A 19503-nucleotide genomic window follows, 5' to 3' on the forward strand; every position below is an offset into this window, starting at 1 on the left:
CGTCATCCGGGGTCGCTCGGACGACGTCGTCGACAATCGGGTCAAAACGCGTCGAAATTCAAATTTCACCAAATATTGACCCGCGATCGATCGTCACAAGTGGTTAACTCGAGCATTCGACAAGTAACAGCGGAGGCAATGTGAATTGCGGAGATCGGACACGTCGACTCTCCGAATTGCGAAGCTGGTGCGCGCAGGAGTGCGAATTGTGCAGAAGGTCAACCTAAAGCTCGGAAAGGTCCTATAGAAATCCATTTTGGGCTTCCTCATGTCGGTTTCATCCTCTAAGTGTTAGAAGTCGATACCGCACACGTGAAACTCCAGAAAGGGACGGAAGCGGGTCGAACTAAAACGAGACGGGTCCCACTTCTAAGGTTCTAAGATAGTCGCAGGGAGACCCCTAAGGCTAGATCCTAACTCCTACGAGGAATACTAGTCCTCACGAAAATTGAGGTCAACAGTTTCTAAATAGCGATCACTAAATCTCATCATCGATATCAGCATAACAATGGAAAGTAAATCTTCAAGTCAAACTATTTCTTTGAAATAATAAGCCAATGATGCAATTAGTAGATGCAATGATTCATCCTTCGTAAAATCCAAATATCAAATTTGATATACAATTATTCATACCTCTGATTAGAAAAACTTTGTCAATCTATCATTTGATATGCTGCTGGAGTTTAAAAATTCCACGAGGTTTTTTTAGATGAACGTTCGAACCAAAAGTAAAACCAAGAAGTTCAATATCATGCACGATAGTATAGATAAATTGGTAAGAGTTAAATCAGTAAACATTTCATGCTTAGCTTTAGATTCAAGTTTAAATTTTTTAATTGATTCAGAGATAAAGTAAAATTCAAATTTAAAATTAATTTTAGAAACGATTTAGTTCCAAAACAAGTTCAAATGAAGGCTTATGTTCAAGTTTTGATTAAATGTCAGTTTAAGTTAAGACTTTATTAATGGTTGAAGCTTAATTTCAGATAAAAGCCCTTGTGTATGCCAAGTGTTAGTTCAGGTCAATATCTGATGTAGAATCAAATTTATAATCATCTTGCATATGCAAATCCACTTCCAATCCTGGGTCTTCATCATCCATGATAGGTTCCTTGCTTTAAAATTAGGTTTCAAGAGCAAGAACAAATTTGCTTAGATGACAAAGTTATGGCTGGAGAAAGAGTTTGAGATTGGGCTGTGTGGGTACTAATTACCACGAAGCCCGCTATCAGGTCATGGTTTGAGAGTAGAAAGAGCTACACATAAAATATTAGATAATAATGTAATGCTGCTAACTAGGAATTTCAATAAAATCTTTCAATCTTTAAGCACTCTTGTAAGATTCATCTAAATTTCGGAATAATAATTTGTCATGTGGTTCATAATATCAAATCAAAGTCCATTAATATAATAGACTAAATAATCATTCAAGCTTTTGATGGAAAATGCTTATAACTAATTCCTCAAGATCAAAACAACATGCACATTTTATTCTCTCGTCTGAATTTCTATAAGATTTTTCTTTTCCAATATTTTCTCAGATAATATCAGTCTTCTGAATTTTTCAAGTTGTTCAACGAAATTTTCAAAGATATAATGTTCATGCATATTATGTCTTAGAAGATTTTGTATTGTGATAATAGAAATATAATGCCTATTAAAGCATTTACTATCATTTTCAGCATTCTTCCAAAAAACTTTTAGTAAATTCTATGAACTTCACTTTAGTAATTCTAACATATTGCAAGTCAAATATCTGATAGCAAAAAAAAAAATTCTAATCATCTAAACAATTTAAAAAGCCATAAAAAAATTGGGTACATTCAGATGCTAAAATATTTTCTTCATGATAGGATTTATTAGAATATTCAACATCATAATAAGTATGTGAATCTCGATGAACATTAGCACTTGTGTGATATATATAATATTATTAGTTTTTATTTAAAAGCTTTGATTGATCAGTTGTAGGGATTACTGCAACAAATTCAAATCACGCCTCCTGCATCCATGATAATTTCAACCACGCTGCTAGTTCCTTCAGTCCATCAGCCATTCTTCCCATGATATTCATAGACATGACAAGAAATATGCTAAAACTAACTATCAAAGTATCAAACACAAACATAATGAGCATGTCAACTAATATACAATAATGCTCATATAATTGTAGCAAGATAACTTTGACCTAATTTACATAATTATTTGTTGAATAAAGAGGGTTATCAAAAAACAATTCAAATAGCAAAGGCTAGCAGTCAATTCAAGTTGTTTATATTTAAGTTTATATAGAGGCATGCCAAAGCAAGTTAGTGAACTCTTATTATCTTTCAGAAAGTGTTTTTTTTTTTTTTTAATGAATAGATTTCACTTAATCTCACTTAATAAATAAAGTAGAAGCGCCCTCCAAAGTTTAAGCTGGCAGGTTGGAATTTGAATGAAAATTTAAATCTAACAGATGTTTGTGGGGCTTCCATAGCTTGGATATTAAATTGCAAATATTCCCTAAAATCGATTCTAATTTGTAATTCAAGGTTTCCCCTAAATTATAAAGAGCGCAGCCAAACCAATCCTTAAGAGAAGATTCCTTTTAGGCTATTGATCACCAATCATCATTTTGCGATCATCAAGAAACTCCAATCTGATTTTGAATCAAAATGTGATGACATATCGTCTCTCATGAAAGATCAAAAGAGAGCAGAAAAGGAAAAAAAAAGCTTCAAAATTTCCTCTAATACCAGTTTAATACAGTGTGTAATATTAAGTGGACAATTTGATACCGGAAATAACCCAAATCACAATAAAAAAAACATATATTAATACCGAAAACATATAGGCAGTTACAATCAACAAACTAGAAAGAAAAAAATACAACAACGCGACATCCGGAAATCTCAAATAGCAACAGACACAACACAAACAATCAAACTAAGGTGGGATCTCGAGGTGGTGGTGTTGATCAAAGTGGGTTTGGAAAAGTAATGGCAAGGTAGAGGAGGAGTTGGACGGCGGGGAAACAATGAAACAACAATAATCGCTTCCTGTCCAAGGCGGCAGCACGCAGGAAATAACAAAAACAGTAGCAAGATGACAGCAAGACATGCGGCGACACCTTGCTCTTTGGGTGGCAGCAGCAAGGTAGGCTGGTGCACAGCAAGGAATAGCTAGTCAAACAGCAACAGTTTGTTGTTTGGGGATGGCAGCAGCAAGGGAGAGTGGTTTTGGGGCAGTTGTGAGGGCTGTCAGCTGTTAGAAAAGTCTGGGACAGCAGGGTAACAGCAATAGCAGTAATAGGAACGGCTGGAGCTGCTGGAACGGGTCCACGCTGTCCGGGATGGCGGCACCAAGCCGAAATGCAGATGGCAACAGCTGCTGGAAGATGAGAAACAGTAGGGAAACAGCACCAGACGGCTTTTTGGGGTAGGCTGCGGCAATGTAAGGCGACTGGAAGCAAATTAGGGATGATGCGGAAAACAATCAAGAAAATAATTACCACCTTGGGAGAAAGATGCGGCCAGAACACCAGCCACTCCCTTAGATACAACACTCAAAGGGAGAAGAACGGACGTCGACCGCTGTCCTAAACAAAACACACAAATAACTGACTTCCAAACCTAATACAACACATATATATATATAGGAATGGATTAAAAATGAATGAAGGATAATAAGAAATAAAGCATAAAAAAGGAAAACGGAATTTATTCAATATGTTGACCGAGGTAACTATTCCCGCGGTACTGTGGCAGCTACAACACCGTGGTAAGCTGTCACATGACAATTGGTAGGACATTTTTTTAATATAAAATTTCTTTATAAACTATTTTAGAGTTTCAAGAAAGGGTGGAAAGAGAAAAAGAGAGATTTGCAAGTTTTTAGAGATAGAAAAGGAGTTAACCCAAACAGTGATAGAAAAAGCAAATATTATTACTGAAACTCAAATGTGGACTTGCAAACAACTAATTGAAATAGGACATAACAACACGATACAAAAAGTAGTAACTGGCGTGATACAAACATTCAATGAGGGTTGATCCCGGGATATTGGTGATTGTTAGTAAAGGTTTGAAAGGTAGCGGTTGGCAAGCAAAAAACAACAAGACAGCGCTTTCCTCAGAGCCGGACAGTCGGCGTACAATGAGTGAGGGCTAGCTGGGTTGAAGGCAGCAATGGGGAAGGGCGGAAACGGCGGTGGCTGCAACGGGAACAGGATCGGAAGCTCGTCGGCTGCAGAACAATTAGTGGGGGAAGTTTTGAAGAAGGCTGGGAAAGGACGGCGGTCAATTGGGAGGGTTTCGTAGGCTATTGGGGAGGGTAGCAGTGAGGTTGGCGGCTTGTTGGAAGCTATACGAGTAACTTGGCAGCTAGAGGTTATAGGAATAGAGGAGCAATTTGGAGACCAATAGAAACCACCTCATAACGAATTACAGCAAGAGCACATTCTCTCCTTTGGATACAACCCTCGTAGGGGAAAACCTGATGTCGTTGGTTGACCTGACAGAATAGGACAGAACATCAACTTGGAAGGACCGGTCAATCTCTCCTTTGCCTAGATAGAACCAATCTTGTGCCACTGGCGAAGTTCGTTGCAACCGGGGCACGAATGGCTCCTACAATCAGTCTCCTCGGTTTGAGGGAGCTTCGGCTTCATTTATCGAAACTTCTGTGTTCTCGTAGTACGGAGTCAAATCAAGCACTTTGCTAAAACAAATGTAGCAATCTTCCGATATGTCAATCCTACAAGCATTATCGTTCCAAAGCATATCCTAGTAGAATAAATATCCAATCATTTTTGGCAAAAATGGAGTTGGAGCTACATGTGAATAGGTATCCTCATGAACCAAGTCTTGAATCATCAAATCTATAATTGGCTTCTTCCACTCCTCGTACTTGTCTGATTGTATCTAGTAAAAAAGTACGTATGAAGGACTAACTCTACAATGAAATCTATAGTAGGCTAAGCAACTCAAACTAGCAATCACTCAAGAGAGGCTTCTTCTTCTCTAAAAGGAACTGGATCCCACTATAAGATGTTCTTTCCCACTAAACTCCTAGGACAATTTCTAACACTACGAGTTATCCCGCTTGCCTGATCTTTTGTCAATGGGCACACTGTTTAATTGACTGTACTGAAATCTTCCCAGAAGTAGTCTAAGAGCTTCTCATCTCTAATATGTTGGACCTCCCTCAGAAAAAATAACTAGAGAGGTCGGCTATATATCTGAAAATTTTGAAATCTTCTAATCTGAAGTCGTCATGTGTCTAGTATCAACCCCTCAAACTCACAACCCTTTTAGATATTTAATGTCAGTCTTGTTGATGCTTATCCGAACGACTACAAAAATATAACTCATTATCTTCCAGCACCACCAAAGTTAAATTCAGTTGGAGTCTCTCTTTTGAGTTCGGCTGGAATCATTAGTGTTTCTTCCTCGTCTACTAGAAGTTAAGAATCCTTTATGAAATCTCCATCCTCTCCTGAATCATTGTGTATTACATCAACTGCTCCTTGATCAGTAAAAGAGATCACTCTCCTTGTTATGCAAGTTGATTCAATATACTCAAATCCATGACACTTGAAACACTTCCTGATTAGGGCGGAATTAGAATGTAAATTGGTTCCCTTTGTTTACTCTGAACTAGTGTTACCTCAAGCGAGATAAGCTTGGATGTTTCTCTGGGCGTACTCTGGTTGTATGATCAAGAGGTCTTCACTTTGCCTATAAGATGTGGTCGCCCGGTGTTGTGGTCTATCCACATATGAAGTTTGATCTGAATATCTAGCTCGAAGTGGGCTAGTAAGAATTGCCACCCATGTTTAATCGTAGATTGGGTAGTAATTCTGAAACCTTTTAATCTGAAATTTTCATGTGTCTTATATCAACCCCTCAAACTCATGGTCCTCTTGGACATCCAATGTTAGTCGTGTTGATACTCATCCGAACCTGTGCAAAAATGTAGTTTGAGGCACCACAACCTCATACTCTGTATGAACGTCCATTATGTCAAACTCATTACCTTCTAGCACTACCAAGATTAATTCAGTTGGAGTCACTGTCCTAACTTTAGTTGGAATGACTAGAGTTTCTTTCTTGTCTACTAGAGGTTAAAGATCCTTTATGAAATCTTCATCATCTCCTAGATCATTGTGTATTACAACAACTGCTTCATAATCAGTGAAAGAAATCATTCTCTATGTCATGCAATATAATTCAATATGCCCAAATCTGTGGCACTTGAAGCACTTCCTGGTTGGGACGAAATTATGAATGCAGATTAGTACTCTCTGTTCACAATGAACTAATGTCTCCTCAGTCGGGATCCAGCTTGGATATTCCCATGGGTGTACTCTGGTTGTATAGTCATGGGGTTGAGCTCTGCATATAAGATGTGGTGGTCAATCGGTGATGTGGTCTCTCCACTTTTAAAGTTGTATCTAAACATCTGGTCTGCAGTGAGCTAGTAAGGACAAGCGCTACATCTTCCGTTTCATCGTGGATTGGGTAGTAATTTTACTATTCTCTTCAAGTTGTCAAAGAACCTTCAAGTTCGCCAGCCATTGAGATGCGTACTTAAATTTTCGCAATTAGTTTCACCATTACATTTGGTGGGATGTCCTAACACTCCAAAATACATTCAAAAATCCAAAGCCACTTGACCTCGTCCGGATCCACGTGGCCGTTGAAAAATGGAAAATCTACCTTTACTTTAAAATTTTAGTTTCTCCAGTATTTCATGTCAAATCTTCTGGATAATGTCTCCTTGATTTCATCGAGCTGTTGTAGCACTGGATAGAGTTGTCGTTGTACCTCTTCAACGGTAAACTCATGATCGGAGTATGACACTTGTCTCCTCAGAGGCCTTATTAGGGTTTGGGTGTGTAATGGTGATGTAAAGTGGGAAGAGAAAAAATTGGAGGGGGAAGAGATAGATTTGGGTATGGTGGAAGCTAGAAATCCACAAATAAGATGAGGGTTAGGGTAGCCCTGATACAAGATGATACCAGAGTTAACCCAAACGCAATAAGAAAAATAAATATAATTATTAAAACTCAAATATAGACTTACAAACAGACAAATAGAATAGGAAATAACAACAACACAATACTAGAAATGGAAAGTAGCAACTGACGCAACACAAACACTTAACGAGGGTATATCCTTGAAAGGTGTGCATTTTGTATTAAAACAAAATAAAAGTACCAAAAAGAGCTATAAAAGCTACACAAAAGAACTAGCATGGTTGGCATCATCCTCAACCACGCTAAAAAATCGGAGTCACAGGTGTGAGTCTCCCAAAAGAAAGACATATCCAAAGCTACCCTAGCACAAAAATGAGTATGAAAAAACAAAACATGTTTAAAGTCAAAAAGAAAAGCAATATCCAATCCATTATCCATTTGGGCTTTCCATTTCTATGCCTTCATGCTATCTTGGAGTCGCTTAATAACAAAAGCATTGTCACCCTCGACAATGATCCCATTCACCTCAAACAGCCAAAATTGGAGAAGTTGATGCAGAAAAAGGGCCGCTTCACATTCCACTTGCAAAGAAACCCAATGAGAGTAAGTCCAGCCGCAACAATAACCTGCCCGACCTCATCACGAATGACAATACAAATCCCAGCTTGCCCATTGGGAAGGAGGACCAATGGGGTGGGGGTGGGGGTGTACCAAAATAAACGAGAAAATGACTAATGTTGCTGAAAGATACCCCATTGCTCGCGGTAGGAGAGTCCACCAAATGGGCATAAGAAAGGAAGAGAGGATGGTCGATGAAATCACCGTCGGCATGCCAAAGGATCAGACATGAACTTTAACATTATGTGCCCACCAGCATTGTTAGACAGAATAGAAAAAGAATTTTAGCAAACACCCCCTGATTGTCTGGGAGTACCTCCATCTTGGAGCAAAGATCCTCCATCACATCAAAGATAGGAACAAAAATTCCCCATTTAGAGAATACCTATACAACCGCCAACAACAACTTAGATTTGGAAGTAATATGGTCATTATCCTCTATCTGATTGCAACCTCACGGGGAGGATGAGTTGGTTTCCAAATTGCGTCGGGCCAACGGTTGTTTAGTTGGTATGGCCTCATGTATAAGCTGCCACCATAACATATACTTTATAGGGTGTAACTTCAATTTTTCAACGAGGGTGGATCTTGGGATGGTAGTGGTGATAGTTGAGAGTTTGAAAGGTGGTGCGGGGGTGGAAAAGATGCTTGGCAAAAACAACAAGGCAAAGGTTTTCCCGAGGTTGGACAATAAGTAGTTGTCAGAGGACAATGTGTGAGGACTGCCAGGTTTGAGGGAAGCAAGGGGGAAGGGCGAAAACGATGACGTCAGGAATGGGGTAGTAGTTGGAATGTCGCCAGCGGCGGGGCAATCAGTTGGGGAGGTTGCAAGGAAGGCTGGGAAGGGGTAGTAGTTGATTGAAAAGGCTGTGTGGGTTGTTGGGAAAGATGGCAACAAAGTTGGGGGCTAGCTGGAGGCGCTAACAGCTGGTTGGCGACTGGAGAGAGAAATTGGTGAGTAACTTGGGGACGGATAGACATACCTTCGAGACAAGTCACAATTGAAGCAATTCGCTTTTAGATACTGCCCTCAGAGGGGAAAACTAGATGTTAGTGTCTATCCTGACAGAAATCTGAGCTAAGAACCCTAAAACACAACAAATAACACTTATATAGAACTATGACAAACATGAGTGGGCCCCGCTCCCAATAGGAGGGAACATCATAGTTGGAAGAACCGGTAGGTCCTTCCTTTGCCTAAACTGAACCGATCATGTGGCCCTCACGATGTTTGTTGTGACTAGAGCGCAAACGACGCCCAACATCAGTGAGTAGAGAGAGAAGGTATGCAGAGAGAGATCCATGAAGTTTAGATAGGAAGATGTAGGACAGTGGGAAAAGGACTCAAAATGAAGAAATGAGTAAAGAGAGAATGTAGGAAAAAGAATATGGGACCAAAAGATGTTGTATGCCAATATGGGAGTTTCTCTGTGAGAGAGGAGTGTATTGGATAAGCAAAGGGATTCACGGTGGTGAATATCAATTAGAAGACAAAAGTTTTGTTGTAGCAAATAAACAAGAGGTTTATCATAAAAATAAATATGGTATTTATCATGTCCAGGATAAACAACCCTTCCAAAATTATTTAAGGTTCATCACAAAATAAATATCAAGTTAGGTACTGCTTTAGAAAACATATTGATTACATTAAAGGCCATACACTTTGAATATGGTGTTTAATTTTTTAAAATTTTTGGGTCGACAAAATTAGTTGATGTTTGGGATTCACAAGTTAGCTCAAATTATTTAGGGCTCGTTTGGGACCCTGTTGCTACGGAGTTTTTGCATCTTTTACATCTTGGAAAAGCAGAAGCGGCGTTTGATTCCCCCTTTATCGCCTACGCTACACTAGTATGATCTATACCCGATAATCCTACTCCAAATCCTCGCATATACCCGCGACACTCATTTCTAACCCGTATCGCTAGTGTTGAAACCTGGTTTAGCTCCCCTCCCTCCGTTTGGTGCCGACAACTTGTTGCAACCTTCCAAGTTAGTTTTCTCCTATGTTTTCTTAAGCTTCATTCGCAGCCTACCTCTTTCTTGTTTCCTTTGTGAAAATTTCGGTGTTCTAGGCGTCTTGCATATGCTTTGATGTAAAGTTAAAATTTACAAGATAAATTAGTTAGCAGCATCCTTAACTATTATGATCTATCAATAAAGCAATGGAGTGAAATATATAATGAGCAATGCTAACTTGTTTGTTTCTAATTTTTTTTGTTGATTTATTTTGTTTGGATAGTTATATGAGCACTGTTTTTTAGTTTTTCTGACAAATTATGTTGGTTGAATTGCTTGCTCTTGCTTCCTCTTTAGTGTGAGTAATATTTTGGGGAAAATGTTGAGCACTACTTGTCATTACTTTATATGATACTTTTAGAAATAGAATTGCATATGTTTTGCCGCACAATTGAAGTATGCATGATAGAAAAGTTAGCAACATTTTTACTTTTTCTGATCAATAAACAAAATTCATGGAGTAAAATATATATGAGCAATGTTCATCAGTTTGTTTCAGATATCTTTGTTGGTTTATTTTGTTTGGATAGTTATATAAGCACTGGTTTTAAGTTTTTTGACAAATTATGTTATTTGTTGCACATTTGAAAATTTACATAATATATAAGTTAGCAGCATCCTTACATGACTTGATTAATCAGCAGAAACAATGAGGTGACATATATATAAGCAATGCTCATCTATTTATTTCAGATATCTTTATCAGCTTACTTTGTTTGGATAGTTAAATGAGCACTTGTTTTCATTTTTTTCTGACAAATTATACTGGTCGAATTGTTCAGAATGTTGAGAGCTATTTTTTTAGTTTTCTATAACTGAGACTTTTATGAATAAAATTACATATTATTTACTGTACATTTGAAATATGAATGATAGATAAGTTAGCAGCATCTTTATCTGTTTTGCTGAAATCAGCAGAAGTAATGAGAAGAATTATATATGAACAATGCTCGTCTGTTTGTTTCATATTTCTTCGATGTTTTATTTTGTTTGAATGTAAGCACCGAATTTCAGTTTTTATGAAAAAATTATGATGTCTGAATTGCTTGCTCTTGCCTCCTCATTGTGGAGTAATATTTTTTTGGGGAGAAAGCTGAGCATTGTTTCTCTTTTTTGTAGTCTTCTTCTGTTGAAACGTTTATAAATAGATTTGTATATGTTTTGTTGTACATTTTCAATTTGCATGATAGATAAGTTAGCAGCATCCTAGCTTGTTCTGATCAATCAGTATGGCAATGGGAGAAAATATATATGACTAATGCTCATCTCTTTGTTTCAAATTTCTTTGTTATTTTATTTTATTTGGATAGATATGTGAGCACTGATTTTAAGTTTTTCGAACTAATTATGCTGAGCGAATTACATGCTCTTGCCTCCTCATTGTGGACTAATATCTAGAGGAGAGAATGTTAAGAATTGATTCCTCATTTTTAATCTTTTTCTTTTGTTAAGACTTTCAAGAATAGAATTGCATATGTTCTGCTATACATTTGAAGTTTGCATGATCAAACAGTAGAAGCTTTAGAACGTAATACATTTCAACATTATTGATTTGTTTCTTTCATAAATTTATGTGTACCTATCATGCATATGCATTCACTAAGAATATATGTTGAATAAGATGTCAAATAGGGGATGACATTCAAACATTCTTTAGAGAGATGATGGAAAATAACTATCAAATGGCTCAACCGATTACCACTTGTCAATTTTAAATTTGCTGGATTTTCCCACAGATACTACCTATCGCCAGAAAACACGTTCGAGTGCTTGATCGACTTGGGAAAACGGTGATTTTGGATGGAGACTTCTTTGGTTAAGAGATCTCACTGAGCTCTAATTGTTGCCTCGAGGATCCAAATTTGGCCAGCGCGATAGAAACATAAAATTGGTTAAGGTATCATATTAGGCATGCATTCAGAGGGTTCGCATTAGTGCTTGGATATGCATAACAAGTACACCAAAAAATTCTAAAATAAATAGAAGAACAATGTTTATTTATATTTCATGTCATTGCTTCTATTGATTGATCATAACATGTAAGAATGTTGCTAACATATTTATCATGCAATCCTCAAATATGTCGTAAAACATATATAGTTCTATTTATAAAAGTCTCAGTAGAAGAAAACTACAAAAAAGGAAAACAGTGCTCAAAATTTTCCCCCAAAAATATTATTCCACAATGAGGAGGAAAGAGTAAGCAATTCGGCCAGCATAATTTCTAAAAAAACCAAAAACTAGTGGTCACATTTCTATCCAAACAAAATAAAACAAGAGAGAAATCTGAAGCAAACAGATGAGCATTGCTTAGTTTGCTTGGATCATTTATATGTTCTTATTACTTCGGATGCTTTGTCGAGTCGTTGGTTGCCTAGTTTTCGTTTACGATGAGGCTTTCAAAATGTGATTTGATATACACATTTCAAATTTCTTGTGAAATTTTTAGTAGTGATGATGGAAAAAAAAAATAGCTCAACTGATTATCAAAAGTGAATGTCAAAAAAAAATGGTCATGTTAATTTCACACAGAAAGTGTCTGGTCTTTATGCCTACATAACACAATTGGTGATCATGGATGGAGTTATCTTTGACATCTATGAACTGATTTTGAGCTCTACTTTTCCTTTTTATTTGACATATTCATGTTTGTTCATGTATCGTTGTTTTACAAGCTAAATTATGTCGACACATCTTTTTTTTTTTTACTTAGACATTAGATGGGTAAACAAACAGAAGGTGGGATATCCGCTATTTGGGATAGAAAGACAAGGATAACTTTATGTGATTTATGTTTAAAAGAAGTAGAAAAGAACAATAGACCCACAACATATTTCAATAAAGAAGGCTGACAAAATATAAACAAACTCCTTAAAGAAAGAAGTAGTAAAGTGTACGACAAAACTCTGCAGAAGAATAAATAGGATCAGCTTAAAAGGATTGGAAACTTTGGAAGGAGTTCAAGAGAGTGGTCACTGGCTTAAAATGTGACCCAATTAAAAAAAATAATTGATGCACATGTGGAGTGGTGGCAAGAGAAGATTTCAATAAGTAGAACATCTTACATTCAATATTTCTTAAATTAAAATTTTGCATCTTAGAAGACCAATTTATCAATTGTAGGTTTTACCGAATGCAAAAAATTTAGACTTTCTGGCATTGACCTGGTGCTGAAAAAGAAACAAAATACTAGCAACAGGAGTTGACATCTGGGCCACAACAGAAAAGCCCACCCCTAATTTGGATGAGCCTAAATTTGCTCGTTCAAATGAGATCCACAAGGAACAACCTGAAGAAAGGGAGCAAGGGGAGTCAAGTCACTCCAAGCGACCTGCACCCTCCACACAAAATGAGAAAAAGAAAAGTAAAGTTGGGTCAGCTCATCTATCCCAGCAGATATCAAAGCTGGTGACAAACTGCACCAGCATTACTTCGAGTGCCCGCACTGCTCTCCATGTATACCCAATGATAGCAGATGTTGTGAAGCTACTGGACAAAATTCCAGAAATTTTCGAGGACATGCCCCTATACTTATTTGCGGTAAACTTCCTAGAGGATCGAAACAAACAAGAGTCTTTTTTCACCCTGCTCCCTAAACAGAAAATTATTTACCTCCGTAATTTTTTAGAGAGTCTGACAAGTTAGATGTCATGCACATGTTTTTTTCAATTATTGGTCCTATGGCAGAGTAAATATTTGTAGTATTTGACATTTTTGTTGTAAACTATGGCTTGTGTACTATTTCCGACATTTGATTATTTTTGGATTTCCGTAGTTTTAAAACTTTCATAGCACGCATTTTGAGTATTTACCAGCATTGAGAATAATACGTTCTTTTGAAATAAATTTAACATTATTCTTTCAGACAAATAAAGCCACCAAATGAGAAGATTATAGAGAGAGTTGAGGAAGCTGCAGTCATTACCACCACAGTTTGTGTAATTCATAAGTACTATCAGAGACACATTTGTAAGACACCTTGTGTCATACAAGTGGCAAATGGGTTGATGAACTAATGCCAAGCCAGATTAACAAAATGTTCCAAATGTCAAAAGCTATTTTCTGTGATTTATTAGATGAATTGCAATCCAAATATGGTTTGCATGAATTTTCGTGAATTACATCCTGAAAAGTCCTAGCTATCAAGTTCTTTAGTATGTCGCACATTAAGTTCATTCGTCCAACTTCTGAGCGTTTCCAGCACTCAGCAGAGACAATCAGCGGGTATTTTCATGTCGGGGCTAATTCTCTAGTTAAAATGGCTATGGACATCGTCAACTCATTGGACCCATCTTTTGCTCAAACACCTCGAAAAATTCGTAGTGATCTGAGGTGCATGTCATTTTTTCATCGTATTGATCTTACTCTTTATTCGTCCTTCAATTAATTAAATGAAAGTTATAAATAATTTAAATTATATCTTTTTTTATAATAAAAACAGCATTAGAGCAATTGATGCAACGAATGTTGAAGCACGAGTGAAGAATAAGAATAAGATAGGCTATATCGGTAGGTGTGGAGCTGCAACACAGAACATATTAGCAGTATATGATTTCAACATGTGTTTCGCATTCGTGATGGCTGGTTGGAAAGGGAGTGCACATGACAGCAAAATATTTAAATTTGCAACCCGGTGGGGCCCGAATACAAATTCTTGATTCCTCCCCAAGGTTGGTGTCTTTAACTAATCCGTCAAGATTATATTTCTGTTTGAATTAATCTAGCAATGTTATCGTTATTCAGTAAAGTATTATCTTGTCAATTCGGGATATTCACCACAACGAAGTTTTTTTTAACTCATTTCCCGACACGAGATATCATCTCCCTAACATTGAGCACGGCAGCCAAGTGAATATAGAGAGGAATGAGTTGTTCAACAAAAGACACTCGTCATTACACAGTGTTATTGTGCGAGCGTTCATTGCATTGAAGAAGTGAGTCATACTCCGAGATATGCTTACATTTTTTTTTGAAAAAACACATCAAGATAGTTGTTGCAACAACTGCACTCCATAATTTTATACTTAGACATCCATCCCGAGATGATATTGATTTCGGGATCTTAGATGATGATCCTAGTTACATGCCTGAGGAAGCTAACCAACATCAAGCAGGACCTTCGGTGCAATAAGAGCAATGTAGGACGAACGAATACAATACTTCTAAGGAAGAAGGTGTCGAGGAGATATTAGAGTTGAGAGAGAAAAATACTAATGTTTTGGTGAATGTAATGAGCTTACCTATGTAGCATCACCTAATTATTAGTAGTTGATGATTCATATTTCATCGTCATGTATTTCTCTCAATGTATTTTGTCGAAAAATATATAGCAAACTGTGTTTTACCTTTCTTATTTTTTGCACCGATAAACTTTAATTCTTAATTTTAAGTCTAATTATATTTTTTTAGAATTAATCAAACGTTGTATCAACTTAATTGTTTTTAATTAGAATAGTATAATAATAGAAAATATGAGCTCAAGTTCATCAAGCAATTCGAAAGTTTCACTTTTATAATGTGGTGCAGGTGTGTTCAGTACCAGTCTAGAAGGAAAGGTAGCTACAAGAGAAGATTTTATTCTTGTCTAATAAAACAGAACTCCTCCAGATTAAGACTACTTCCGGTGGGTTGATGACACTGACGAGGTACCTCTAAACTGTGATCAGTTGAAGAGAAATGCAGGGATGGAGAGGAAATTGTCCCGAAGACTTGATCATCATAATTAAGTTAAACATCATTTTAGGTATGCTAATTATCATTGTTGTTCTCGTTATTTTAGTCATTTGTTTCAAGTAGCTAAGCTTTTTTTTATGTATTATAGTATTTTGGATTGGACTATCAGTTTTTTAGCAATACAAACTCATTCTGTTATTCAATTATGAATAATCTAAAAAAGTGCACTTATTCCAATATATTACATATATAAGGGCAAAACAGTATTTCTCAGCAGCGACAACAACATCACAGCAGATCTCACAAACAGACACATTTTTCTTCATCATAAGCTTTCTAACAGCTCCTGAAAAGCTGCTTCTCCAGGAAGCAACTTTACAGGAGCGTCTTGAAAAAACAACAGCAGCCGCCACAAAAGCACCCTTAGCTAGATACAGATAACCCATAGATTTGTCCAAAATGTATGACCTAGTTCAATGTGCCAAGTCTTATAAAATCATTGGAGTTTACACAACCTGCAGTTCGATACAAGAAAGAAATCACTGATTAGTCAAGATTGCATTGAGGTATTACTTACATTTTCTACATAGAATTTATAGGGCATCAAAAATATTAGTTGAACCATAAACACTTGGTTACACAATAGGCTTAGAAAATAAAACACACTCAGGCAAAAGATACTCTAACCATTACCATGGGCAGTCATCACCAGATTACATCCCTGCGCCCCAGGTGGTTGATGGACATCATTGTAGAAATAAATCTAAATAAAAAATGATGAAATCTTCCAATGTCATTATTGCAACCAGCAATCATCTATTAGAATTTAAAATTCCTTAATTCTTCACAAAAGGTATTTTGCAACATTGCATGACATATAAACAATGATTTTAATCATAAATCATCAAAAAGAGATGCAAACATATCACTCCATGTTCTAGCCATCATCAAGATCAAGCAAACAATGATCTCAAAGCTTATACCATCTTATAAAATCAATCAACAAGATTTTCAGTTAAAAAGAGATAAGGGGAGTTCATGGTCGCCTAGCCAATCCTCCTCTCAATGTTACAGCCACACCAAGCTGTCCTGGGGTAACAACACCCACAGCCAAACTAACCATGGGTTCGCATAGCCATAAGAAGTTCCCATACAAGGCATTCACTTCTCTCTGTTTTTCTAAATCACTGCCTCACTTCTCTCTGTTTTTCTAAATGACTGCCTCACATAAAGATATTTTCCAAATATTTTAGGCTGCCAACTAAAAGGGGAGTCATGTGAGTAAAAAAAAACAGCCAAAAAATATAAAGACATGAGAAAAATAACTGCCAGCACATGATATCTCATAGATATGGACCTAGCATACATTAGAGGGAGCTAACAAAGCAGCATCTACAAATTCTCGCAGCAAACAGAAGGGAAACACCTGCCAATTACCCTAGTGAAGATCCTGACATGATTACCTGAATCATTGATTCAGAGAAAGAAGAACCCCCACAAAGACAACGAACTTTCATGTCCAAGTGACTGAGATCCTCCCTTTCCTCTGGTGGATTTACAGTTTTTACGTCTGAGATACAAGTGTTTTTTGATGCCAAATCATTAGCACCAGATTGTTGCATTTTTCTGCAACAGCAATAAAAGAGAAAAACAATGAGACTTTATAACACTCATATAACATTATAGTAAACATATAAAAAAATTATATCGCATCCCTTGAAAAGAACATTCACTATGAGTGTCAAGTAGAAAAACAAACTGAGTTTATGCCTGATAGTCCGCCAGGGCTTAAAAAACAGAATCCACATGATAAATAATAGAAAAAGATCAAAAATAAGGTTTAGGATTCACCTGTAAGTGTCATCAACAATCTTCGCAACTCTATCTTTTCCAATAGAAATTTTCTTTGCCAATCCAGGAGTTGCAACTACACAAAAGGAACTTTTCATGTCACAAAGAATCAAAGTACAAGCCGCACATTGAAAAATAACAAAAGAAAAAAATGTTTTTAAATGACTTAGATATCGTTCGGCAATAAACAGTCAATTAAAAGCAAAGTTTACTGCAACTTTAGGTCAACAGTATAACAACAACAATAACAAAGCCTAAATCCTACTAACTAGGGTTAGCTACATGAATCCTTTCTCTCCATTGTGCCCTATTCATCGTCATAATTTCATTTAATTCTAATAAATTAAGATCACTTTTTATACAACATTCCCAAATCTTTTTAGGACTACCTCCTCCACCTTTCTTATCATAAGTCATATCTATAACATTTACTCTCCTAAATAGGTCATTAAATGGTCCATGGTTAATATGAGCAAATCATGTAAGACAACTTTCTTGAATCTTGTCTACCACTAGAACCCCTCCAACCCATTCACGAATATATTTGTTTTGCATTTTTTCACTAATTGTAAAGTCACTCATCCTCTTGAGCATTCATTTAAGTGACACTTAACATAATTTCATGCTTCTCTTTTATAGGCCAAATTCTGAGCCATAAAGCATTGTAGGTCTCACAAACATCTGTTGGCACCGATCGCCCGCTCGCCCTCCTTTCGTTCATTCTCGATTCACTTCTCTCTTTCTCATTTTTCATCCTTGTCATCAGTCTTCAATGTGTTGTCGCTATCGTGGAGTCGCCAATTTGTCACTTGTTATGTTGCCCTTTACCAAACTAATCATTTTCATGAAGGATTAAAGGACTATGGTCGATAATAACAGAAACAAATAAAAGGAATATGCGGGGAGGCCTTACATGAAGATTAGATACACGCATCTTTAAAGCATATATTAGAAATAACTTAAAGATATAATTGCGTAAGAATCCTTATGAAAGCTGATAACCAGAGAATTCAAATTGACACATTCGTTCTGGGGTTCTTATCTTCCTATAAGAACAAGCCACTATGGTTAAGTACATTTTAAATAGTGAAGACTATTTAAAAAAACCTCCATTAAGATTAAAAAAATCTTCTCAAAAGATTTATAGGTTATGGTCAAGGAAAAAAACATCAACGTATCATTTTAAAGGTAGTAGAACCCTAAAGAGTTCGACTATCCTATAGATTTATGTTCAGTTGAAATTTATCTTCTATTCCAGATCTTCAATGCTCATCTCTGCCCAACAAAGTTAGCACATCCTAGGATGACGGTCCACTCCTCTTGAGTAGTCTTGCAAAACAAAGAGAAAAAAAGCAATTTTTATTTTGTTTATTTTGTTTGTTGATTTTTAAATTTTTAGAAAACTCAGTCAAGATGTTTATGGCTCCATCGTTCTGAGCGTCGGATATCTGAATCTACTTAGTCTGAGAGTTGGTTAAACATACTCTAACCGGAATATTTTTGTAAACAACCACAGATTGCATCGTCCAGAAGATCTTCGTAGATCCAAGTAATTGGGTTAAAGTTGCGTTCGGTAATCTTTGTTCATTAAGATTTCATTTAAATTTTAATGTTTTTTTTTTTTTTATTTTAGGGGTTGAAAATTTTAGGTTGCTTAAAATTTATTAGCCGGTTGATTTTTTTCATTTTATTTTTATTTTTATTCAGAATGACCCGATCAAGATCTCATTGTTCTGTCATCCCGGGTTATTTTGGTTTGCAGTTCGATTAATCACAAATGATTGGAAGATATTTTGTTGGCAACCATGTGTTACCTCCTCCAAAATATTTCTCAAACCAAGTTGCATTTTTTTTTTATTCAGGTTTAAGTTTTAAAGTCTTTTAAGGTTGATTTTAGGTAGTTTAATACCTTAGCCCAAATTATTACCGATTGAGGTACAATATGTCTTATGTTCTCATATGAGAAATAAAGCCATATTTATCCTTCAATCACTTGGCTTAAGACAGTTTTTTGAGTAATTCAAGTTGAATTGAATTAATCTAAAACAAGTTTCCGGATAAGCTGAGTTTAAACTTTATTAGGCTAATTGTCCCTCAGATCATCTTCAAGCTTGGTTGATTTGACTAAAGCTCACTAGGATTGAGCTAAGTTTATTTAGTTTGATTGGAATCAAACACTTAGATCAATTTGATGTTATTCATGTTCAAACTATTTAGACTTGGACAAAGTCTAAGTTAGTTTAAACTTGAATTATGCTTTAGATCTCTTTAGACTTAAATCATTCCTAGATCAGGCTGAAGTTAAAGATTTTCAGAGTTAAGTCTGATTATCTAAGTGATTTAACTGAATTGAAGTAACCAAAATAGGTCTTGATTAACCT

At 36.3% G+C, this 19503-nt stretch overlaps 1 protein-coding gene across 2 annotated transcripts in view; it reads right to left on the reverse strand.

Moving 5' to 3' along the window:
- Nucleotides 1-19503, reverse strand: part of LOC110024145 (E3 SUMO-protein ligase SIZ1) — a 111077-nt gene that overhangs the window by 61992 nt on the left and 29582 nt on the right. For both annotated transcript variants that reach the window (XM_020723929.1, XM_020723930.1), the window contains exons 4-5: nt 17123-17198; nt 16735-16897 (exon numbers count right to left, since the gene is read on the reverse strand). In XM_020723929.1, coding sequence (XP_020579588.1) covers nt 16735-16897; nt 17123-17198 — 239 coding nt within the window. The remainder of the gene's footprint in view (nt 1-16734; nt 16898-17122; nt 17199-19503) is intronic.

The sequence above is a fragment of the Phalaenopsis equestris genome, unplaced genomic scaffold (assembly GCF_001263595.1).
Source record: "Phalaenopsis equestris unplaced genomic scaffold, ASM126359v1 Scaffold000250, whole genome shotgun sequence".
Classification (NCBI taxonomy): Eukaryota; Viridiplantae; Streptophyta; class Magnoliopsida; order Asparagales; family Orchidaceae; genus Phalaenopsis; species Phalaenopsis equestris.